Source organism: Danio rerio, chromosome 6, assembly GCF_049306965.1.
Source record: "Danio rerio strain Tuebingen ecotype United States chromosome 6, GRCz12tu, whole genome shotgun sequence".
Classification (NCBI taxonomy): domain Eukaryota; kingdom Metazoa; phylum Chordata; class Actinopteri; order Cypriniformes; family Danionidae; genus Danio; species Danio rerio.
This window is the reverse complement of record NC_133181.1, coordinates 16,846,350-16,867,656: the sequence shown is the minus strand read 5'-3', so window position 1 is coordinate 16,867,656 and position 21,307 is coordinate 16,846,350. Positions and strand designations below refer to the sequence as shown.

General features: G+C 35.4%; 1 protein-coding gene across 4 annotated transcripts in view; it reads right to left on the bottom strand.

Annotated features, from left to right (window-relative positions):
* Nucleotides 1-21,307, bottom strand: part of drc11 (dynein regulatory complex subunit 11) — a 178,841-nt gene that overhangs the window by 43,016 nt on the left and 114,518 nt on the right. Inside the window, exons 16-19 of one of the 4 annotated variants that reach the window (XM_073952993.1) lie at nucleotides 8,226-8,312; nucleotides 6,796-6,973; nucleotides 4,195-4,433; nucleotides 1,006-1,599 (exon numbers count right to left, since the gene is read on the bottom strand). In XM_073952993.1, coding sequence (XP_073809094.1) covers nucleotides 1,447-1,599; nucleotides 4,195-4,433; nucleotides 6,796-6,973; nucleotides 8,226-8,312 — 657 coding nt within the window. In that variant the 3' untranslated portion in view covers nucleotides 1,006-1,446. 4 annotated transcript variants of the gene reach the window in all.

Below are 21,307 nucleotides of genomic sequence, written 5' to 3'. Positions count from 1 at the left end.
TTTGTTTGCAACATCCATCTTTCAACAATCCAATCAGTTTCCAAAAGACAAGTCATCCACCACTCTACTTATTTTGTTTGGATGTTTGTCACAATATGGGGAAAAAACAACAATCTTTACTTCTTTTCATGCTGATTTCAAAACTTAATAGTTATGAGGGCCTGCCTAAAAATGAGAATTGCCATAATTTATTTAACTTGCGTCTTTTCAAACACATTCTGTTTAAGAAAGAATTAAATATTTTAAAGAATAATGGTAGCTGGGGCGTTACGGTGGCACAGTGGGTAGCACAGTCGCCTCACAGCAAGAAGGTTGCAGGTTCGAGCCCCGACTAAGTCAGTTGGCATTTCTGTGTGGAGTTTGCATGTGGGTTTTCTCCGAGTCCAAAGCCATGAGGTACAGGTGAATTGGGCAAGCTAAAATTGTCCATAGTGTATGTGTGTGAATGATGTGAATGGGTATTTCCCAGTGATGGGTTGTGGTTGGAGGGGCATCTGCTGGATGGAACAAATGCTGGATAAGATGGCGGTTCATTCCGCTGTGGGGACCCCAAATTAATAAAGGGACTAAGCTGAAAAGAAAATGAATGAATGAATATTGGTATCTAACATTTTAATTTCTACTGATTTCCATTGGATCAACTTTGTATTCAGCTGAAGAAATAAACAGATACATGTTTAGAGTTGCACAGTGATGTGTAATAGATGATAGATTTTCATTTTTGGATGGACTGTCTCTTTACCCATTTTCACTATTGTTCTGAACTACACTAACTGCAGCCAAGCTCATTGTACAACTTTGTCACATTATACAAAGTAAATCTTTAATTATATACATTAAAATCCACTTTTCCTGAAAATCCTTGATCATAAAAAGTGTTCAGCTTTTTTCTCCCTATAATACACATTCTCACATGTGAGTTGTGTCCAAAAATGAAATGTTATCATAGTAAATGTAACGGAGTAAATGTAAAATGTAAATAAGTAAATGTGCATCATTCCAGAGTCCAGAACTGTCCTTTATTAATTGCACTCACATTTTAATAAATGACAAAATAAAAGTAGATCACATGCAGAATATGTATTAAACAATAGGCCCAGCTTTGCACTTGTGCTCTACACAATGATGAGAAAGTTTGAACTAATCCAGTCTCAGTTTCAGTGTGGAACATTCTGACATGTGCAAGCATTCATACACAAAATCCCTTTTTCACAATAAAAAACTACAATAGTAATCCAAAATCCTTTAGATACTTAATTCAAGTAAGAAATTTTATAAAGAGTCAACAGCGGAACCTGAGGAAAGACATCATTTAAACCAAAAGACACTGAGAAACCATAAAAAGGATTCAACTTTGAGTTAGACAGGTTTTTGTAAAAGGTGCTAATGCCCTCTGCTGGACAGAACAAGAACTGCTCCTGTATTTTTTTTTAAATAGGGCTCTTTTCACTTCTTTTTCTTCTTCTTCTTCTTCCCTTCCTTCCCTTTCTTTTGCAATTTTCCTCCTTTAGTTTTCCCTTTTTTAAGAATTGCCTGTTCTTCACTGGCTTTAGCTGCACGCGCTCGTTTTTTGCCCAGAGGTGTCCGGCTGTACCATGCCTACAAGTACACACAATATAATATCAGTTTAAGTATACGCATAACTTGAGCTCAATACACCAACATCATTATCCATCGTCATCATTTTGGAATTATAAGGATTTATCTGACATTTCTGTCAAAATTGAGTCATTCAAATTTTCCTATTTTGTGGTAACTATACAAAACATTGTGCACATTTGGAGCTTTTTTATTTTATTTAGCTACAACATTAAACTCAGCACTTTGAATGCACACAATAGAACCAACCAGTATCATCTCAGAGGCCTGTTGAGTTATTTTACCCAAAAGATGCAGTTACACGTCATCACTATGGAGATGATTTACAGGGTCCCACTCTAGGCCAAATTTCAAATCCCCTGACTTTCACTGAATAAAAAGCTGAATTCTGTGACCTATAATGCACAGAAACACAGACAGATGTTTTGTTGAGGAATGAGCAGACTAAACTGCCACAGGCAGGGGGCTGGATTTCACTTAATTGCTAGTTGACAAGCGGGAAGGAAGTTTTTAGGAGAATAGCCTAATAACATTCGAAATGGGAAAAATGTAATATAAAAAGACAAGGGGATTTAGAAAATGACATTTTGTAATTGAAACCCTAGATTTAACATGCATTTTTTGTTAAAGTTAGTAAAAATTAGTTGCATAGCTTTAATTATTTTAGATATATGTATACACACAGGCGGTTCATTCCGCTGTGGCGACCCCAGATTAATAAAGGGACTAAGCCGACAAGAAAAGAATGAATGAATGTATACACACACAAACACACACACACACACACACACACACACACACACACACACACACACACACACACATACACACACACACACACACACACCGGTCACTTTATTAGGTACACTTTACTAGTTCTAGGTTGGAACCCTATTTTGCCTTCAGAACTGCCTTAATTCTTCGTGGCATAGACTCAATAAGATACTGGAAATATTTCTTAGAGATTTTGGTCCATATTGATGTGATAGCATCATGCAGTTGCTGCAGATTTTTTGGCTGCATATCCATGATGTGAATCTCCCGTTCCACCACATCTCAAATGTGCTCGATTTGATTGAGATCTGGTGAATGTGGGGGCCATTAGAGTACAGTGAAATCATCGTCTTGTTTAAGAAACCAGTCTGAGATGATTCACGCATCATGGCATGGTACGTTATCTTGCTGGAAGTTGCCATCAGAAGATGGGTACAGTGTGGTCATAAAGGGATGGACATGGTCAGCAACAATACTCAGGTAGGCTGTGACATTGGCTCGATGCTCGATTGGTACTAATGGGCCCAAAGCGTGCCAAGAAAATATCCCCCACACCATTACACCACCACCAGCAGCCTGAGCTATAAAGGCAAGTAACGAGTGTTCATTTGAGTTACTGTTGTCTTTCTATCAGCTTAAACCTGTCTGGCCATTCTCCTCTGACCTCTGGCATCAACAAGGCATTTGCGCCCACATAACTGCCACTCACTGGATATTTTCTTCTTTTCAGACCAATCTCTATAAACATTAGAGATGGTTGTACATGAAAATCCCAGTAGATCAGCCGTTTCTGAAAATACTCAGACTAACCTGTCTGGCACTAACAACCATGGCACGTTCAAAGTCACTTAAATCACCTTTCTTTCCTTTTCTGATGCTTGGTTTGAACTGCAGCGTCCTGACCATGTCTGTGTTATGAAGTCCAGCTAGTAAGTGCTGTGCAGGTAAACATCACTCCTCCGACCTCCTAAGGTGCTCTAGTGACAGACGCTAGGGGCCATTCTTCCTCATTTTGATGCTCGGTTTGAACTGCAGCAGATCGTCTTGACCATTTCTACATGCCTAAATGCATTGAGTTGCTGCAATGTGATTGGCTGGTTAGAAATTTGTGTTAACGAGCAGTTGGGCAGGTGCACCAAATAAAGTGGCTGATGAGTGTACTGTATATATATTATAGTAGCTGCTTTCTGTCTTAATCAGAATAATTAAACAAATGATTCTTAAACCTCTGAATAACTGCAATATTTATAACTTTCTCATGCATATCAGAGTTACAATTTGGTACAACACTAATTTTGTTTTAAAACAAATGACTGAATTATTAAAATTAAATTATAACATGTAATAAATTCTATAATAAATTAATTATTTATAAAAAAGAATGAAATTGTTTGTGTTTCTTGAATATTAAGGCTTTAATTAATATTTAGCAAGATAAGAAAACCTTATAATCTCAATCCGAACAATAGTATCTGGATGCAGTCTTTATGATGCAAGCTGAGATTGCATCACTCAGCGATGCAATGTCAGACTCAGAGCGCAATAAAAAGCATTGGATGCAGCTCAAATTGCACTGCACCGAGTCTGCAGCCAGACCCCTCTCAAACTGAAAGGGATTTTTTAGGTATCCTGTTCTATCTGCATGTTTCCGGCAATCCTCACTTGACTTTGAAACTGTACATTTAGATTTTCAGTCATTTTATTTCTTTTAGCATCCTTTCTGCTATAATGATTGCAAATATCGCTTATAATGCAGATAAAACCTTATAATTTCAGGGTGGTGATAAGCGCTCCCCCAGCAAACATTAGAAACTCTCTGACCTTAAAGCTCTCTTCCTCTTCTTTATAGACAGGGTCTTGTCTTGCGAGAGGAGGGATGAACTCCACTGCAGTGAGGGGTCTCTTGGCCTGCAGCTCCAGGCGGTGGGGGATTAGGATAGTTTGGATGGCCTGAAGAATGTGTCCCTGTGTGTAACCATCAGTAACTTTAGCTAAAGAGCTCAGGTCCAGTTTAGGGTCCAGTAGAGCACCGTGTGCTTGAAGCAGTTCCTTCCACAGAGCTGAACACAAAAGATACATTAGTCTATGTTTTAGTGTAGAAATTCAAAGTATGTGCTATTTTGGTATCTATTTTAAATAAAAAGACATGATTTTTATACACACAGTAATATAAAGTATTAGTAAAATAAAGTACACAGCGAATAAACTATCTATTTTAACAGTAGAACCACCCAAATTAGACAAAACAATCTATTCATATTTGGACTGTACTGAATCAGTCATGTCATGTTCTGAATACAATAATATTCAAAACTTCTTGAGGGTTTAGAATAAAAAATTTTAGTGTCTTTTATCATATATTATGATCTTTTTAGTAACATGTAATTAAATAAAAGAGTTGTTAGACCTCCCCGAATGTGTTTTACTTTGGAAATCCAGCAACAATCTATTTTATTTCAATACAGCTTTGCACTTTACAGCACTCTGAAGTTATCAAAGACAACCATATGCAGCCACTACTAGAATTCAAATACATGAAGAAGATAAATAAATTGACCTGTTATGGTAGGATAAAAATAAACCTTGAAGACTAAATGAAAATTATAATGAATGAAAATCTTTTGTTGCTAATCACAGTTGTAAATTATAAGTAGATCATTATTTTGATCATTTAAAAAAACTTGTATATGTTGGATTAATTAATGAAAACCCACTATTAATTTTCATAGTAAAACAATTTTGAACATCTATGGAAAAAGTATTGCATATGGTGAAGTTGACTGACAGTAGAAAGAGTATGGCACAACTGTTTTTGGTTCTTAATTTTAAATTTAAATGGATCATACTTTATTTTAAGATTAAATTTGAACTATTAACTATGCATTTTGCCTTAATCATTTAGTAATTTACTCTTTATTAATAGTAGTGGAATAATTAAGTTGTTTTTAAGATTAGGGATGCACATTATGATCATGTAGAATATGTACTTTATAAGTATTAATAAACAGTGAATATATGTGTTATAGAAAGTTCATCCAAAAATGAGAATTCTTTTCTTTTCTTTCTTTCTTTTTTTTTTTTTTTAGTTATCCACTTGTTCCAAACACCTGTTTGAGTTTCTTTCTTCTATTAAGCAATAGAAAAAAAAAAAAACAATTATATCAAAATACCAAAATTAAGGTAAGGAGGAAAAAAGAAGAGAAAAACAGCCATTGATGTCCAGTTTTTTTATTCCCATTATGGATATCAATGGCTGTTTCCCCCCCCAACATTTTTGAATGTAACTTATTTTGTGTTCAACAGAAGAATTAAAATGTATACATGTTTAAAATCATTTGAGTGTGAGTAGACAGAAAGTACAAAAATGTTCACTCTTGGGTGAACTCTCTCTTTAATAACAACCATGTTAATAAACAAGAAGTTAACAGTGAGAACTGGTCCCTATACTAAAGTGTTACCTAAAAATGTACTAAAAGACTAAACTATATATAAACATTTCAAATGACTTCAAGGCACTACAGTCCATTTGTTTTAGATATGTTTCATTTAAACAAATCTAGTACCCTGAAAAAATAAAAATGGTCCATGAACACCTTTTTTGCTGGTTAAATAAATATTATTTGTTATTATTAAATAAATAATATTATATATATATATATATATATATATATATATATATATATATATATATATAATATTATTTATTTAATAATAACAAATAATATTTATTTAACCAGCAAAAAAGGTGTTCATGGACCATTTTTATTTTTTCAGGGTACTAGATTTGTTTAAATGAAATATATATATATAAATATAAATATATATATATATATATATATATATATATATATATATATATATATATATATATATATATATATATATATATATATATATATATATATGTTTGTTAAATACATTTGTGAAATGTATTCAAGGTTCAATAATTATAATAATGTAAGGATTAAATAACAGTCTTTTTCTGACCTGTACTAAGTAAAAAGGACTTTTTGCTGCTTGTTCTAACTACAATTTTAAAATGAGCTAAATCAACACAATTCTTTTTAAGATTTAAGCTAAAGAGACAGCTTAATTGTTTCATGTTTAATTTCCTTAAATTTGTAAAAACATTAATTAATTAATTTTCTTTTTTGGCTTAGTGCCTTTATTTAATCTAGAGTCAGCACAGTGGAATGAACCGCCTGCAAAAACAAATAAGTTACCTTAATAATTTTGTGCTGGGACAAAATAAAGGATTTATTTATTTTTTTTACAATGAACATGGTATACATATTCATACATGGAACATATATAATATATAAAGGATCACATTAAATGTTGTTATTTTAAGTAATTAAAAAAACCTTTTTGGCTTTGACAACATTAAAAACAGCTATAATTATATCACACACGTTTACTTACTAAATCTAGAAGCATAATCTGGTCTAGGGATCAAAATGATCTTCTTGTAAACTTTACAGAAAGGTTTGATATCTGCATCAAAAGGCCTGCGTGATGTCCCCACTACTAACACACGGTCCTCTGCTTTGATAGATTTCAAGATCTTCGGCAGGGTTTTCTTCAGCCTTTTGGGTTCCATCTAGAAATTAGAAATAAGAAAAGAAGAACTGAAGAGTGGAAGAATAAACACACAAAAAAAGTAGGAATTATAGAACAAAAAGTTAGATTGTCTAAAAATATATATATTTTTAATGAATATATACCTGAAATTTTGAGTTAAATACATGAAATGTGGTCTGTTGTTAACACAAGCTTAACTTATTTTCACATTTTATTCTACAATATAAAATATGCCATTAAATCCCCCTGATAAGCGAATAGGTGGTAATCTGCAAAAATCCAAGGGAAAAGCCAATGGAAAAATCCTATTGTTTTTTTAAGGTCATGAAGATAATGCAAACACACAGGTTGGACTATAAAAAATATAATAATTCATTAAAAAAAAATCATGTTTACTTGTTAAAACTGTCAACACAATTCTTGAGGTTTTTTTGGTACAACTTAATTGTTTTAAGTTTAATCCACTTAAATTTGAAGAAACAATTAAGTTAACTTAATCAGTTTGTGTTAGGACTAGGAATGGACAATATGCACGGCTAGTGTTTTTCAGCCAATGATGAATTCCGGTGAAAGCTTTAATGACTTTTCAATTTCATAAGCTTCCTTTTACAGCATCGACATTGTGTTGTAATTCAAATATAATCAGTTAAATAGACCTCAGCATCCATTTAGTTGTTAAAGTGTAAAAGGAGACAAAAGACTGTTTAAACGCAGATGCCGTCATTAGCAGCAGGCTTGCGCAAAAACTCCATTAAAAATACTGAGGTAATATTCATTTCTATATATTAAAGACATGCTGTAGAAATATACAATTTAATGCAGTGCTTCTTGTTTGGTCTGATACCCACTTTATATTGTATCTTAGTCAGGCAGTGATAATGTTTTTTAAAAAAAAAAATCAAATCTTAAACGCAGCGATTTTGTATGGGATTTAAATAAATCGGAAGCCCTGGAACTAGCTCACTGAAATTAAAAGCCTGTGTTTATAAACCCCACTAAGTGGAGCCTAGCATTTCTTTTTACAGTGCTGCATTGCTAGATTATTGTTAGCACAGTGTATTTTCATCTTTAACCACAAGAGGGCAGCAGAGTCCACCTCTCACAGCAGCATTTGGTGAGTTAAGAAGTAAACAAATAAAGAAGAACATCAAAGCTTATGGCCAAGCATTAGTCTTATATAAGGACGGGTTCAAAAGTGTGTGTTTGTTAAGTAAGTGTTCTAATGACTGTGAGTGTAAGCTGACATGTTTCTTTCCTGCTGGTAGACAAACCTCTTTCTCCAGCTTTGGAACTTTCTTGTAGAATGTTTTCTCAGCATCACCAATCCAAATGACTGAGGGCTGCAGCTGGCGAGCCACCTGCCAAAACATGACAATGTTCCTCCAACGCAGGCCAAACGGTACAACAACACAAACAATCAGCAGCTCATTCGTAAACAATCACTTATCGGCCAGAGAACAAACAACACTGGCTGGAATCAACGCAGACTATAACACACAGTGAAGCAAGTGCATCATGATCACAGATGATTAATGTGTTTTGGCTCAACAGCACAGACAGGCACACACAAGGTTTTTGATTGATAGCAGAAACAAAAAAGAAAACTCAGTAGTAGTAGTACTTTGCATAAAACAGTATTTATAAATGTAACTTGTAAAACGGTTCCACAGAATTCATTCACACACTGAAAATTATTCCTGATGATTCCTTGTATTTACAGATTTTTTAAGGTTAAGTAGTTGTAAATAATTTATTTGGGCTAAATTTAAACAAGCTAATGAAGTGGAACATTACTAAATCTAATTTGTTTGTTTAAATTCAACATGTATAAATTGTGTGCAACAATTTAGCAGACATCATTTTTTTCAGTGATGTTGTCACAACACAAATCAAACAAGTTAACGTAACCAATTTAAAAAGATTGAACATAAAACAATTTGGTTTCCCCCAAAAATCTCCAGAATTGTGTTGTTTCAGCTCATTTTAAATGAATAGTTTGAACAAGCGACAACAATCTTTTCTTTTGAGTGTAAAAGAACAATGTTCATACATTTATTTTTCTTTCGCTTAGTTTATGATTTATCAGAGACCATCACAGCGGAATGAACAGCCAACTATTCCAGCATATGTTTTACACAGCGCATGCCCTTCTAGCTGCAACCCAGTACTTGGAAACACCCATACACACTCTCAATCCTGCACACACTCGTACACTACGGCCAATTTTGTTAACCGAATTAATCTACAGTATGCTGCTTGTCTTTGGACTATGGGGTAAACCAGAGCACTCGGAGGAAAGCCACGCAAACACGCGGAGAACATGCAAACTCTGCACAGAAAAGCAAACTGGCCTAGACGGAACTTGAACCAGCGACCTTCTTGCTGTGAGGTGACAGGTCTAACCACTGAGCCACCATGCCACCAATAGAACAATGTTTTATATAAAATTCTGTGACTACTACTTTTATTAATTTATATTTCATGTAAATTTCAAACATTCAATAGCAAGTAAAGTAAACCTTACTATTATTAGCTTTACAGTATGTTGTTTCGTAAAACAACATACCTTGCCAGTGCATCCTATGGCATGTATTCATTCAATCTTATGTTACTAGTGGTTCCTATTGCTCTTTAATTCCCCCGAATGCTCTTTCTTTAACTTTAAACATTCCCATTCCGGTTGTGTGAACATGCCAAAAAAGGGCTACTACAGCCACAAATACCAGCCTGGAGTGCATTTCCGAAAGCCATCGTTAGGTAATTAAGGTCGCAAGTTCCGTTGTTACAAACATAGTTGATTTGGCGTTTCCTAAATCTGTTGTTTCAACGAATGTTCACAAACTTGTACGCTACACCTCTAAAGCTGTAGTTAGAAGCATAGTTCCTGGTTGTGTTCTTTTCTCTATTATTCCCCTATGCCCTATTCATTTAGAACACTTCGAAAAAAATAAAAAACCTATCCCTTAGATGTATTTGCTTTCAAAGTATTTTTACAGTTCAGTTTTAGCGATCTGTATATAGACAATTGCTTTCCCTTCATAGTGCACTTTGAAAGCCGTTATGCCATTTTTAAACCAGCTGTGGCTTATCATAAGAGCTATAGGTGACCTGTTATTTAAAAGCGGAATTTAGGGTACGTTACGGTTTTAAAGCTTGTGAAAACAAATATATATAACTAACGTAATTCAAACGATGGATCTGGGACAAAGCAACTATGGTTCTGGGAAACACTCGTCACTACATGATTCTTTTCCCAAGCAATGCATCGTACTACGATAGTTCAGTTCAGTGTTTGGGAAATGCACCACTGATCTCATGAGGAAATGTAACTATTTTATGTTTTGTCAGTTTAGCCGATAATTCGTACAAATTCGTAGGAGTTCAGTCATACAAAACTGTACAATTTTAAAAAGAAGGCGTGGCACCCAAACCTACAACAAAATGATAAGCAAATCACACTTCATTTTATGATACTAAATTGAATAAATTGCAGTGAGATTGTGTTGGAAAATACAGTGGAAAAGTTCCTATAGTAATATGCTTTTGCATAATTTTCACTTTCCCGAGAGAAATTGAATATTTCCTCTGTGAGCTTTAGTATGTTTAGAAAGTAAGTGTTTTTTAAAACTTTTTTCAGTATTGATACTGTACCAATTTGGGATCTTTATGCTTCTGCTCTGTGATTCATTCCATAGCCAATTAATCAGAAGTGCAAATTCCCATTGAAAATTTATCTGATTTGGTTCCATATTGAAAAACAATAATATTGGGATTGACTTTGTTCAAATAACTGTAATTCAAGCACTAGATATTTTTCCCATACATAGAATATTTGAGTTAACCTTCTGTGATTTTGTTTTAATCAGATTTGTTTTGGCCTACACACGAGCAACATCAGAGGTATGCGGCTGCACACAGATTAGAGGAAACAGTACCCACTAACTAGCTTCCTTTAATACATGTGAATAAAAGAGATCTGCAATGTTTGTAGCGGAGAATGTCGCAATGGACAGGGAAAAAATGATTCATCTTAAAATGGCAATCAAGCAGGAAGTCTTGTTGGCATCTAGTTTTGTTCCCAGCATGCATTAGGAGAGGTGCTGAAAGACCACTATTTAACACAATGCTGAGCACAGAATCTCAGAATCCCCCCTACCTCATCCTGCCCTGTTTATCTGCTGTGCCAGATGCTCTCAGAAACAGTTCATGTAAAACATACAAGCTTTTCATTCTCCTCTCTTCTTATAGGACGCAATGAAAATACCATCACTGATATTACAGACCTGTACTAAAGTCTGCTCTGTAATGTAATGCATTCCTAAAGGTGAATTGGGGATACATTCTGGCGAGGTTAAACACGCGAGTTTATTTATGTACACTACTAAACACTTCTTGAAATGTTAAACAGCAAGTAAACAACGTCTTTTTAGAAGTACTCTGCTGTTACCGCATTGACTGTAGGAGGAAAGTATTTCCATTTGCTTTAGAGTTTATGTTTGGAAGGAATGCCAGAATATTTCTGTTAAACAGAGGATCCTGTAAAGCCTGGTTTCACTGCAGTTTAGCGGATGAATTGAGGATCTTGATGAGGATTTTTGACCAAAGGGAAATACATGCAGCAATTACACTGCAAAAATTCATTTCTTAGGGTGCTTTCACACCTGTGAATCGATTCAGTTGTTCTGAATCAGAGATTACAATTGTTACATTGTTGCTCTTTGCTCTTGGAGCGGTTCGCTTTCACACTGTAAAGTTTCTAATCGGACCAAAAGAGCTAAAACAAGTCACGTGCGAGTAAACTCTCCTTACATTGGTCAGAGTGTCAGGGTTTATTTTGCAGCGTCCCGCTAAGCTGTCAGGAGAGGCGGTGGTTTGGTGGTGATTGACAGGGTGCGCACGCGCAACGTATCTGAGGAGAGACGCGGTGGGGAGGGGTGAGAAGGGTGCGCGACGATGCCTATTTGAGGACCGGGAGGGAGACGCGAGATTACCGGGAGATCATCACTCGTTTGCGGGCATCCGGAGATCAGATCGCTTTCTCACTGCAATCGAACCACTCCAGGGTTCGTTTCAATCAAGCCGAGACCACCTCATTCAAGCAATCTCGGAGCGATTACTTTGGCGCGGAACAGAGCGCGATTGCCCTGTTCACATATGCCAAACGAACCGCACTAACTGGGCAAACGAGATACGTTCCGAAACAAAAGTGTAGGTGTGAAAGCACCCTTACTCATGCTGATGATACAGAGGGCAACATTTTAAGCAATGTTTCCGGGCAATTTAACAGAGCAATGTTGCTACTTTTCTATTAAAATGGAAAACATGATTGCATGTGTAAACCATTGCCCTAATTAGATGCCCTGTGTCTTCACCAGGTTGATCATTTATGGTTTAATTTTCCAAAACATCCAGCAAAACTGCTCAAAAAGTTGCCCTGTGTATCATTAGCATTACAGTTGCTTGTTTCTAGTCCAAATATCTGAAAATTCTTAAATCAAGAAGCATTTTCTAAACAATCAGTTTTCAGAAATAATATGTCACAATAAAGAGAGTTTTTGGCTACACTTTATAATAACTACACACTATGAATCATTTACTGAGCATTGGCAAATAGTGAATTCATTATCTGTTAAGCATTAAAAAGCGTTAGTAAGCAGTTTATAACTGCAGCTACAAATGCTCTATTCTTGACTTATCACCACAATTATAATGTGCTTAATAATTGTACTTTCATACTATGTTAATGATTTATTTTTCATTACTAAATGAAGTATTGCATTATTTACAAACAAGTTATTTAAGCATAGTTGGGTTTTTAAAGATCATTCAGAATGAGTAAGTAAATTATTAATAAACGATTTAAATGAAAATTTATGAATCTTATTATTCAGGCATATACTAATGATTAATTTGTATGTTAATAAATGCTTTAATAACTGAATTTCATCCAGTTTTGTGACCTAATCTAAAGTGAGGACTATTTATGCTTCATAAATCTATTATAAATGACAACTAAAGGTTCAGTTAAATTCTGAACAGGAAAATAACGACTTTATGCATTCCTAATTGTTTGAAGATACACAAATGAATCTGTACTTATTTGCAACCTTATCTAAAATAAGATTACTGCATAGTTAAAACGTTGCATCTTATTACATTGTACAATTATTATTTTGTTGTTGTTTTATCCAATTTTATGTCGTATTTTGACACTTCTGTTATTCAGCAATGTTTAAACTACAGTAATTTTACTTTTTAGATAAGATTGCAAGGACTTTTGTTCATTTGATACTGAGGCTTTAATTGTCATTTATAAAGGATTAATAAGGCATGAATAGTCCTCACTTTAGATTAGGTCACAAAACTGTGTGAAGTTGAGTTAATAAAGCATTTATTAACCCATAGTAATCATTACTACATGCCTAAACAATAAGATATACAAACGTCAATTTATAGTTTATTAATCATTTACTAACTCATTCAAACCTCCAACTACTCTTAAATACATAGGGTTTGTAAATAATGCAATACTGTAATGAAAAATCAACCAGTCACAAATTATGAAAGTGCAATTATTAAGCACATTATAAATGTGGTTTTAAGTCAAGAATGCATTTGTAGCTGCAGTTATAAACTGCCTGCGAATGCTTATTAATGTAGAGTTAATGCTTAACAGATAATGAATTCACTAGATGCTAATGCTTAGTAAATGATTCATAGTGTGTAGTTATTATAAAGTGTTAACGAGTTTTTTTTTCTCCCTCAAACAAGCTAAATGATTTGCCAGCGGGGTAAGGAAAATATTCATATTTCTAACCGAATTATTTTACTTAACCCATTGGCAGATTATTTGACTTGTTTTAAGCAAAAATTTCATTTTGACTTATTATTTCTGAAAACATTTTTCTTGTCTAGAAAATGCTTCTTGATTTAACATTTTTTAGATATTTATACTTGAAACAAGACAAATGTCCAAGTAATTATTATTGTTATTATTATTTTTGCAGTGCAATTAGATATGTTGATGACATCCATTAATTCATTTCTCATTTAATTGTAGCATTTCACTTTCTTAGAACCTTGGCTTTCTATTGACCTTATTTTGCAATATGGAAATGTACTTGTTTTTTAATACTTCAGATTATATATTATATTCCGATTAATTCTTCTGATTTCGAGGAATAATAAACAACAGAAAATGGTCCCACGACTTGCTCTACAAACAACTGTGTTTATTACTATACATAAAAAAGAATACTATAATTAGAAAATATCAGTTTGCAGCATTAAACATCATAACAAGCTGTTTTTAAAGGACACCTATTTTGCACCTTTTACAAGATGCAAGATAAACATTTGGTGTCTCCAGAAAGTGTCTGTAAAATTTAATCTAAAAAAAAAACATCAAATTTTTTATTATAGCCTCCATAATATGCCCATTTGGCTGTTTTTGTAGCCTATGGCTTAAAATGCAAATGAGCTGCTTCTTCCCACCCACCGTGTGTGTCTGCATCTCATGCTACATCAGATAAACAGCAGTCAGTGATAGAGACAGACTCAGATGAAGCTGAAATACAGCTCAATAGTCAAAACTACCAAGTTTATTTGATGTATTTGTGGTGGAGTTATTCAAGCCTTTCTGAAATGATGCGTCACACACAAATGCCATTTGCAGCAAACACGCACACATATTTGCGTTTACTGACCCCATGTGGCTGTGGTATTTATAGTGGTTAAGAATTATATGGCGAATTTACTCTCTTTAACAAACATGCACTGTTTTAAAATGCTTCAAACTTATGAAAGCTATAAAAAATAGCAGAGAGTTTGAACAGATATTTTCATCCCAGTTTCTCATCCAAGTTCTGTGGACATGTGTATACATGTTATTATAGAAACATAGCGCCTGTCAATCAATTCCCACTCCTACTGTACGTCACGTTGTGGTTGGTCTCAAAATAACTGGGATTTTGGTCCTATTCACCTTATTTTTTGCGTACGAGCGGGCACAGCCATTTGAATCATTTTGGCTCGAGACTTCCGGCCTCATTCACTTCCATTCATTTTTATATTTCAAATTTCTTTTATTAGGTTTTTACATGGAATATCAACCATAACAGTCATTTTATAATTATCCATCCATGTTAGTGTTTACCCTACCCCAACCCCAGTTGAACATTTCCCTCCCTCAACAGCCTCTGTTGAAAAAAAAAAACAAAAAAAAAAACAAAGCAAAACATAAAAATAAAATAATAATAATAATAAATAAAATTAATAATTAACCATGATAAAAAAAAAATTAAATAAATAAATAACTAAATAAGATGAAAATAAATAATAAATATGTTTTTATTCCTATGTTATTGCTCAGTTTCAGAATCAAGAGAGTTTGCTAGTAGATAATCTAAAAAGGGGCGCCACAACTTGTCAAAGGTCTTTAAAGAACCAGTAAGTGATAGTCTAATCTTTTCCAATTTAATACAAGTAAACACTTCTTTTATCCATGCATCAAAAGATGGTGGAGTGACATGTTTCCACTTTAAAAGAATGAGACGTCTCGCTATTAAAGTAGTAAAAGCTAAAGCCTTTTGGACCATTACTGAAAGGTTGGCATCTACTGCAAACCCAAAAATGGCCAAAAGTGGATTTGTATCCAGATCTATGCCGAATGCATCTTTTAAAGTTTTAAATATTTTAGTCCAATAAACAAATAATTTGGGGCATTCCCACAACATATGGATGAGATCCGCTGGTGATTGTTTGCACCTATTACATGCATCGCTGACAGAAGGGTATATTTTAGCAAGTCTAGCATTAGTGTAGTAAACCCTGTGTAGGATCTTACATTGTATTAGCCCATGTCTTGCACATATAGAAGAGGTATGTGTGAGTTCAAGAATATGCTCCCAGTGTTCATCAGAGAACTGAAAACCTAAGTTCTCTTCCCAAGCACCTCTGGCTTGATTTGCAGAGCTTGGGTTAATATTGTGATTCAGGTTATAAATGGTAGAAATGCAATGTTTTGAGTGTGGTTCAAGCTTTAATAAGTTATCTAATGGAGATTCAGGAGGTCGATTTGGAAAATGAGGAAAGAGTTTTTGCACAAAGTGCCTGATTTGAAAAAAACGAAATAAGTGTGAATTAGGTAGATCAAATCTTTTAGAAAGGTTATTAAAGGGCCATGAAACCCCCTCGTTTCAGCAGGGTGTTTTCACACCTCTTCTTTGGAAAAAGTTAGAAAAGTGGGCGTATCCAGCTCTGTTTAGGGGGGAGTGTCGGAGGAACTAAAGTGGGAGGGTGTGGGAGTGTCGATTTGGGCACGCGCGAGTTTCAGAGTCAAAATACACACACACACACACACACATACATACAGGAGAATGTGATGGTGTTTAACCTACATGGACATCTGTAGTCGAATTATTAGCCAAATTATTAAATGTTGGACTTTAACTGCAGTTTGGCTCTTTCATTCAGGGAATTCATTCATGCCCCTCGCGACACACGAGATATTTGATTCGAGGAGCTGCTCTAAGCGTGTATTTTTCATGCAATGTTTTATACCGCACGGCGAATGAGAGAAAAAAAACCTCTGCATTTCCCGGAAACTTAGATGCACACGGCAGGTAGCGTCAGAAAGCCGCGCGTGTTATTCCGGTCACTAAATGCGGTAAAAACACTACACGAGGTTAAAGTTTGGTTGTGGTGCTAACGTGTTTACACTCTGTGCAATAGTTTGTTAGATACGAACAAACTGAATAAACAAAGAGCACTGGTCGCTCACTTACCAAATCTGTAGAGACAGGACAATCACCAGCAACTAGAGCCGCGTCTTTATGAAGAGAATACTACAAACGATTCCAGATCCCAGCGTTTGCAGATGAGAACAGCTCTCAGGTAAACAATAATCCTCCTTAGACACGTAAGTTATTGTTGTCGAGCGTCGCGTACACTGTAATCCACACGTGAGTCTGAGCTCTCACAGAGAGAAAATGAAAACGAAACTTAACTGCAGCAAACTATAAAAGCAACACTTCACGCTTGTTTTGCCAACACAACGTGGGGTCTCTGTCCTGAAAACACGGTGATAGTAATGAATATTAATGAAGTTGCACATTAGAGTGCGCTGATTGGTTTGACCCAAGCCTTACTCATGCATTAATGCAACAAACTGTAAGACGTAATAAGACTCACTCTGGCACAGACGCCCAGTCTGCACGCTGGAATACACGCTATTATGTCATGACCGTGACGCAGCTTCAAAAATTCGTTTCAAACAGGAAGTACGAATTTGCTTAAAATAACGCAAAAACAACCAATTTACACTTTTTAGTGAAATATAGGTGTCCTAATAGTGTTTTTAGCAGTGTGGGACACATATACGACTGTCAACAGCTCAAAAAATGTGTTTTGGTGTTTCGTGACCCTTTAAAGGATGAGAAAATGCCACTCTCATAGAGGTCATCGATTGTTTTTATGCCCTTATTAAACCATACTCTGAAAGCTGCGTCTGTATTAGATGGTGCAAAACAGTGGTTTTTAAATATTGGAGAAAGGATGGAGGACCTATGTAAACCTGTGTGTTTCCTAAATTGAGTCCATATCTTAATTGATTGGGATACTACTAAATTTGAGCTGACCTTTGCAGGTAACGGTAATTGAGAGGATAAAACAGAGCTCAGAGAAAGGCGAGTTGAAGACAGTTCCAGATAAACCCAACACGGAAGTTCAAAACTTATATTGTTCCTCCAATATAAAATCTTTTGAATATTGCAAGCCCAATAATAATGTAAGAAATCTGGAAGTGCAAAACCCCCTCTGTTTTTAGGGAGCTGCAAAATAGATTTCTTAATTCGAACTGGTTTATTTCCCCATAAAAAGGAGGTGATACATTTATCCAAATCTATAAAAAACTTTTTCTTAAGGTAAATTGGAATGTGTTGGAATAAGTACAAAAACTTGGGAAGAACAATCATCTTAATTAGGCTTATGCGCCCAGCAAGAGAAAAGGGAAGTTTGGACCAGCGTTCCATGTCAGATTCACAATTTTTAAGTAACGGGATAAAATTAGAGACATACATTCCACTTAAAGATTTGGTCACAATGATACCTAAATACTTAAATCCATCAACTGCCCATCTAAAAGGAAAAAGTGATTGTGTAAGGTTTTTTGCCAGAGGATTTAAAGGGAACAGCTCACTCTTATGAAAGTTAATTTTGTACCCTGAAATTTTACTAAACTGGTTTAGAATGTTCAAAATAATAGGGACAGCAACCACTGGGTCAGAAATAAAAAGTAAAAGATCGTCCGCATATAAGGATAATTTATACTCTCTATCTAGTCGTTTGATACCTTTAAATTTAACATCCTCACGAAGCCATATTGCTAAGGGCTCAATGGCAATGGCAAAAAGTAAAGGCGACAAAGGGCAGCCCTGTCTAGTGCCCCTCTGGAGCAAAAAAGGAGTTGAAAACACACCATTTGTTAACACAGATGCTTGCGGAGAGACGTACAACAATTTGACCCAGGAAATGTACCCATCATCAAAACCAAATTTCTCCATTACACGAAATAAATATCCCCATTCCACTCTATCGAACGCCTTCTCTGCATCAAGGGCCAAAACCACCTCTGGTACATCTGAATCGGGCATATTGAGAATATTTATGAGTTTCCTTGTGTTAAAGAAAGAGTGTCTTCCATTCATAAAACCTGTCTGGTCACCTAGAATTATTTGGGGTAGCACTTGTTGTAACCGCAAGGATAAAATCTTAGTTAGAATTTTGTAATCCACGTTTAATAGTGAAATGGGCCTATAACTGCTACACAAGAGGGGATCTTTATCTTTCTTGGCAATCAAAGTAATTGTTGCTAATGATAAGGTGGGAGGCAAGTAGCCCTTAGAAAAGGCTTCGTTAAACATGTTCTGTAATGCAGGGGCTACTGATGTAGTAAATGCCTTATAGAACTCTATGGTGAACCCATCAGGGCCTGGTGACTTGCCGCTTTGTAAAAGTTTGATAGCTTCTACCACCTCAGAGATTGATATTGGATCACCAAGGGTCTTACTGTCAATCTTAGGGAATGTGATCTTATCCAAGGGCCACTCCCCACAGTTACTATCTGATGGAAGCTCCGAAGTATAAAGATCTGAATAAAACTCAGAGAAAATGCTATTAATTTTATTTGTGTCATGGAAAATTTCTCCTTGTGGTGACTTTATTCCTGTAATCAGCCTTGATGTTGCTGATGCTCTAGCTTGATGCGCTAGTAATTTACCTGCCTTATCACCCATTTCAAAAATTTTTTGTTTAGATTTAAGCAGTTGAACTTCTGCATTATTTGTGGTTAAAAGATCAAATTCCATTTGAAGACGAAGCCGTTCCTTATACAGATCTTTGTTCGGTTTAGCAGCATACTGATCATCTAAGTTTTTTAAATCCTTCAAAACTGCATCTAATTTCAGCTTATTGGCTATATTTGTACCAGATATATAGGAAATTATCATGCCTCTTAAGTATGCCTTAAGCGTTTCCCACAGGGTCCCTCTGCTAATGCCTGGTGTGTCATTAATTTCAAAAAATAGGGTAATTTGTTCTGACAAAAATTGTTTAAATTCCTCTCTAGTCAAAAACAGAGAGGGAAAGCGCCACGGTTTGTAAAAAAATTTAAACTGAGAAAAATTTATATCAACGGAAGTAGGAGCGTGATCTGATATTACGATGCTATGATATTCACAGCTCGATATATTGGAAAGAAGTCTGTTGTCTACTAAGAAAAAATCTATTCGTGAGTATGAATGATGAACGTTGGAGAAGAAAGAATAGGCCTTACTAGTGGTCTGTTTTGATTTCCAAGGATCAGATAGCCCTAATCGTTGTGCAAATGTGTTTAAAATTGTGGCTGAGTTGGTTAATGAACTCGGTTTGTTTGAGGATCTATCTAAAACTGTGTCCTGAACAAAGTTAAAATCACCCCCTAAAATAATATATCTATTTTCAATATCAGGAATAGCTGAAAAAAAATTTGATATGAACATGTCGTTATCCCAATTAGGAGCATAAATACTTGCCATAATGACAGACACATCTCGAAGTTTGCCGGTAATTATGACATAACGCCCATTAGGATCGGATACAACATCTGTTAACTCAAAAGGGACACTTCTATGAATAAGAATAGCGGCACCTCTTGCACGCGCACTAAACTTTGAGTGATACAGATGGCCCACCCATGCTCTTTTAAGCCGTTGTATATCAGTTGTTTTAAGGTGGGTCTCTTGAAGAAAAAAAATGTCACCTTTAAGGTGTTGAAGATGAGATAGAATGCGGCTCATTTTGACATTGTTGTTCACCCCTTTAACGTTCCATGAAATGAATCGTGTGCTGAAACTCTCTTTAGTCTTAGCCATTGTCAATCTGCCATGAGACAGTTTCATGTCTGAGCAAAGTAGAGAAATATAAAAGAAAAATGAAGTACTTCAAAAAGGAAAGGATAAAACACAAAAACAAAAAACAAAACAAAAAAAATAAATACAGAACCAAAGCCTGATTCCTAAACCCCATTCCTAACTTATCAATATAAACCCTAGCAGAGAACCTGCTACACATCAATCTCTTAATGAGATTGCATACTGGGCCCCAGCTCCACAGAACTATACAAATTAGCCCATAAATGAAAAGAAACAACTGGTCAGAACAAACGGTCATTAACAAAAGCAGCAAGTATAAAAATTGACGGTCGACATAGCGCTTCTCTTAAGCAGTGATAGGTATACAAACCTACATTGTTGGAAGTCCTAAAATCACACAAATGCAAAATGATCCATGCCAAGTGAGCTTTAGTGAGTCCCAGTAGTCATAAAACGTCCAGTGAACATCACTTGGCTCATAGAATTACAGGAGCATACAAACGAGGTATATAGGTAGAAATAAGCACCTTGAAACATTCGTATAGAACTTTACACACATGACGCATCAACAATAGTTCACCAACCTCAAATAGTATAATTGACTATTATCTGAAATGCCCAGATTGCCGCATGTCAGATTAGTACGTCAGATCCAGAAAAAAAAAACCGCATCGGGTTAGTAAATTTCCAGAGGTTAAGATAAGTACTGCTCACACAGCATCTGTCGTCTCGCGCCGATAAGCTTTAAGAAACTCGGTGGCCTCCTGAACTGACGGCAGCCGCTTCTTCTTACCGTCCGATGTAGTAATGAAAAGTTTGGATGGATAATGAAGAGACGGTCTCATACCCAGCGTGTATAGTTCCTTCATTACAGCTCGGTATTCGGTGCGCATTTCCAGTACTTCGGGACTATAGTCCTCGTTGATGAATATTGGAGTACCACG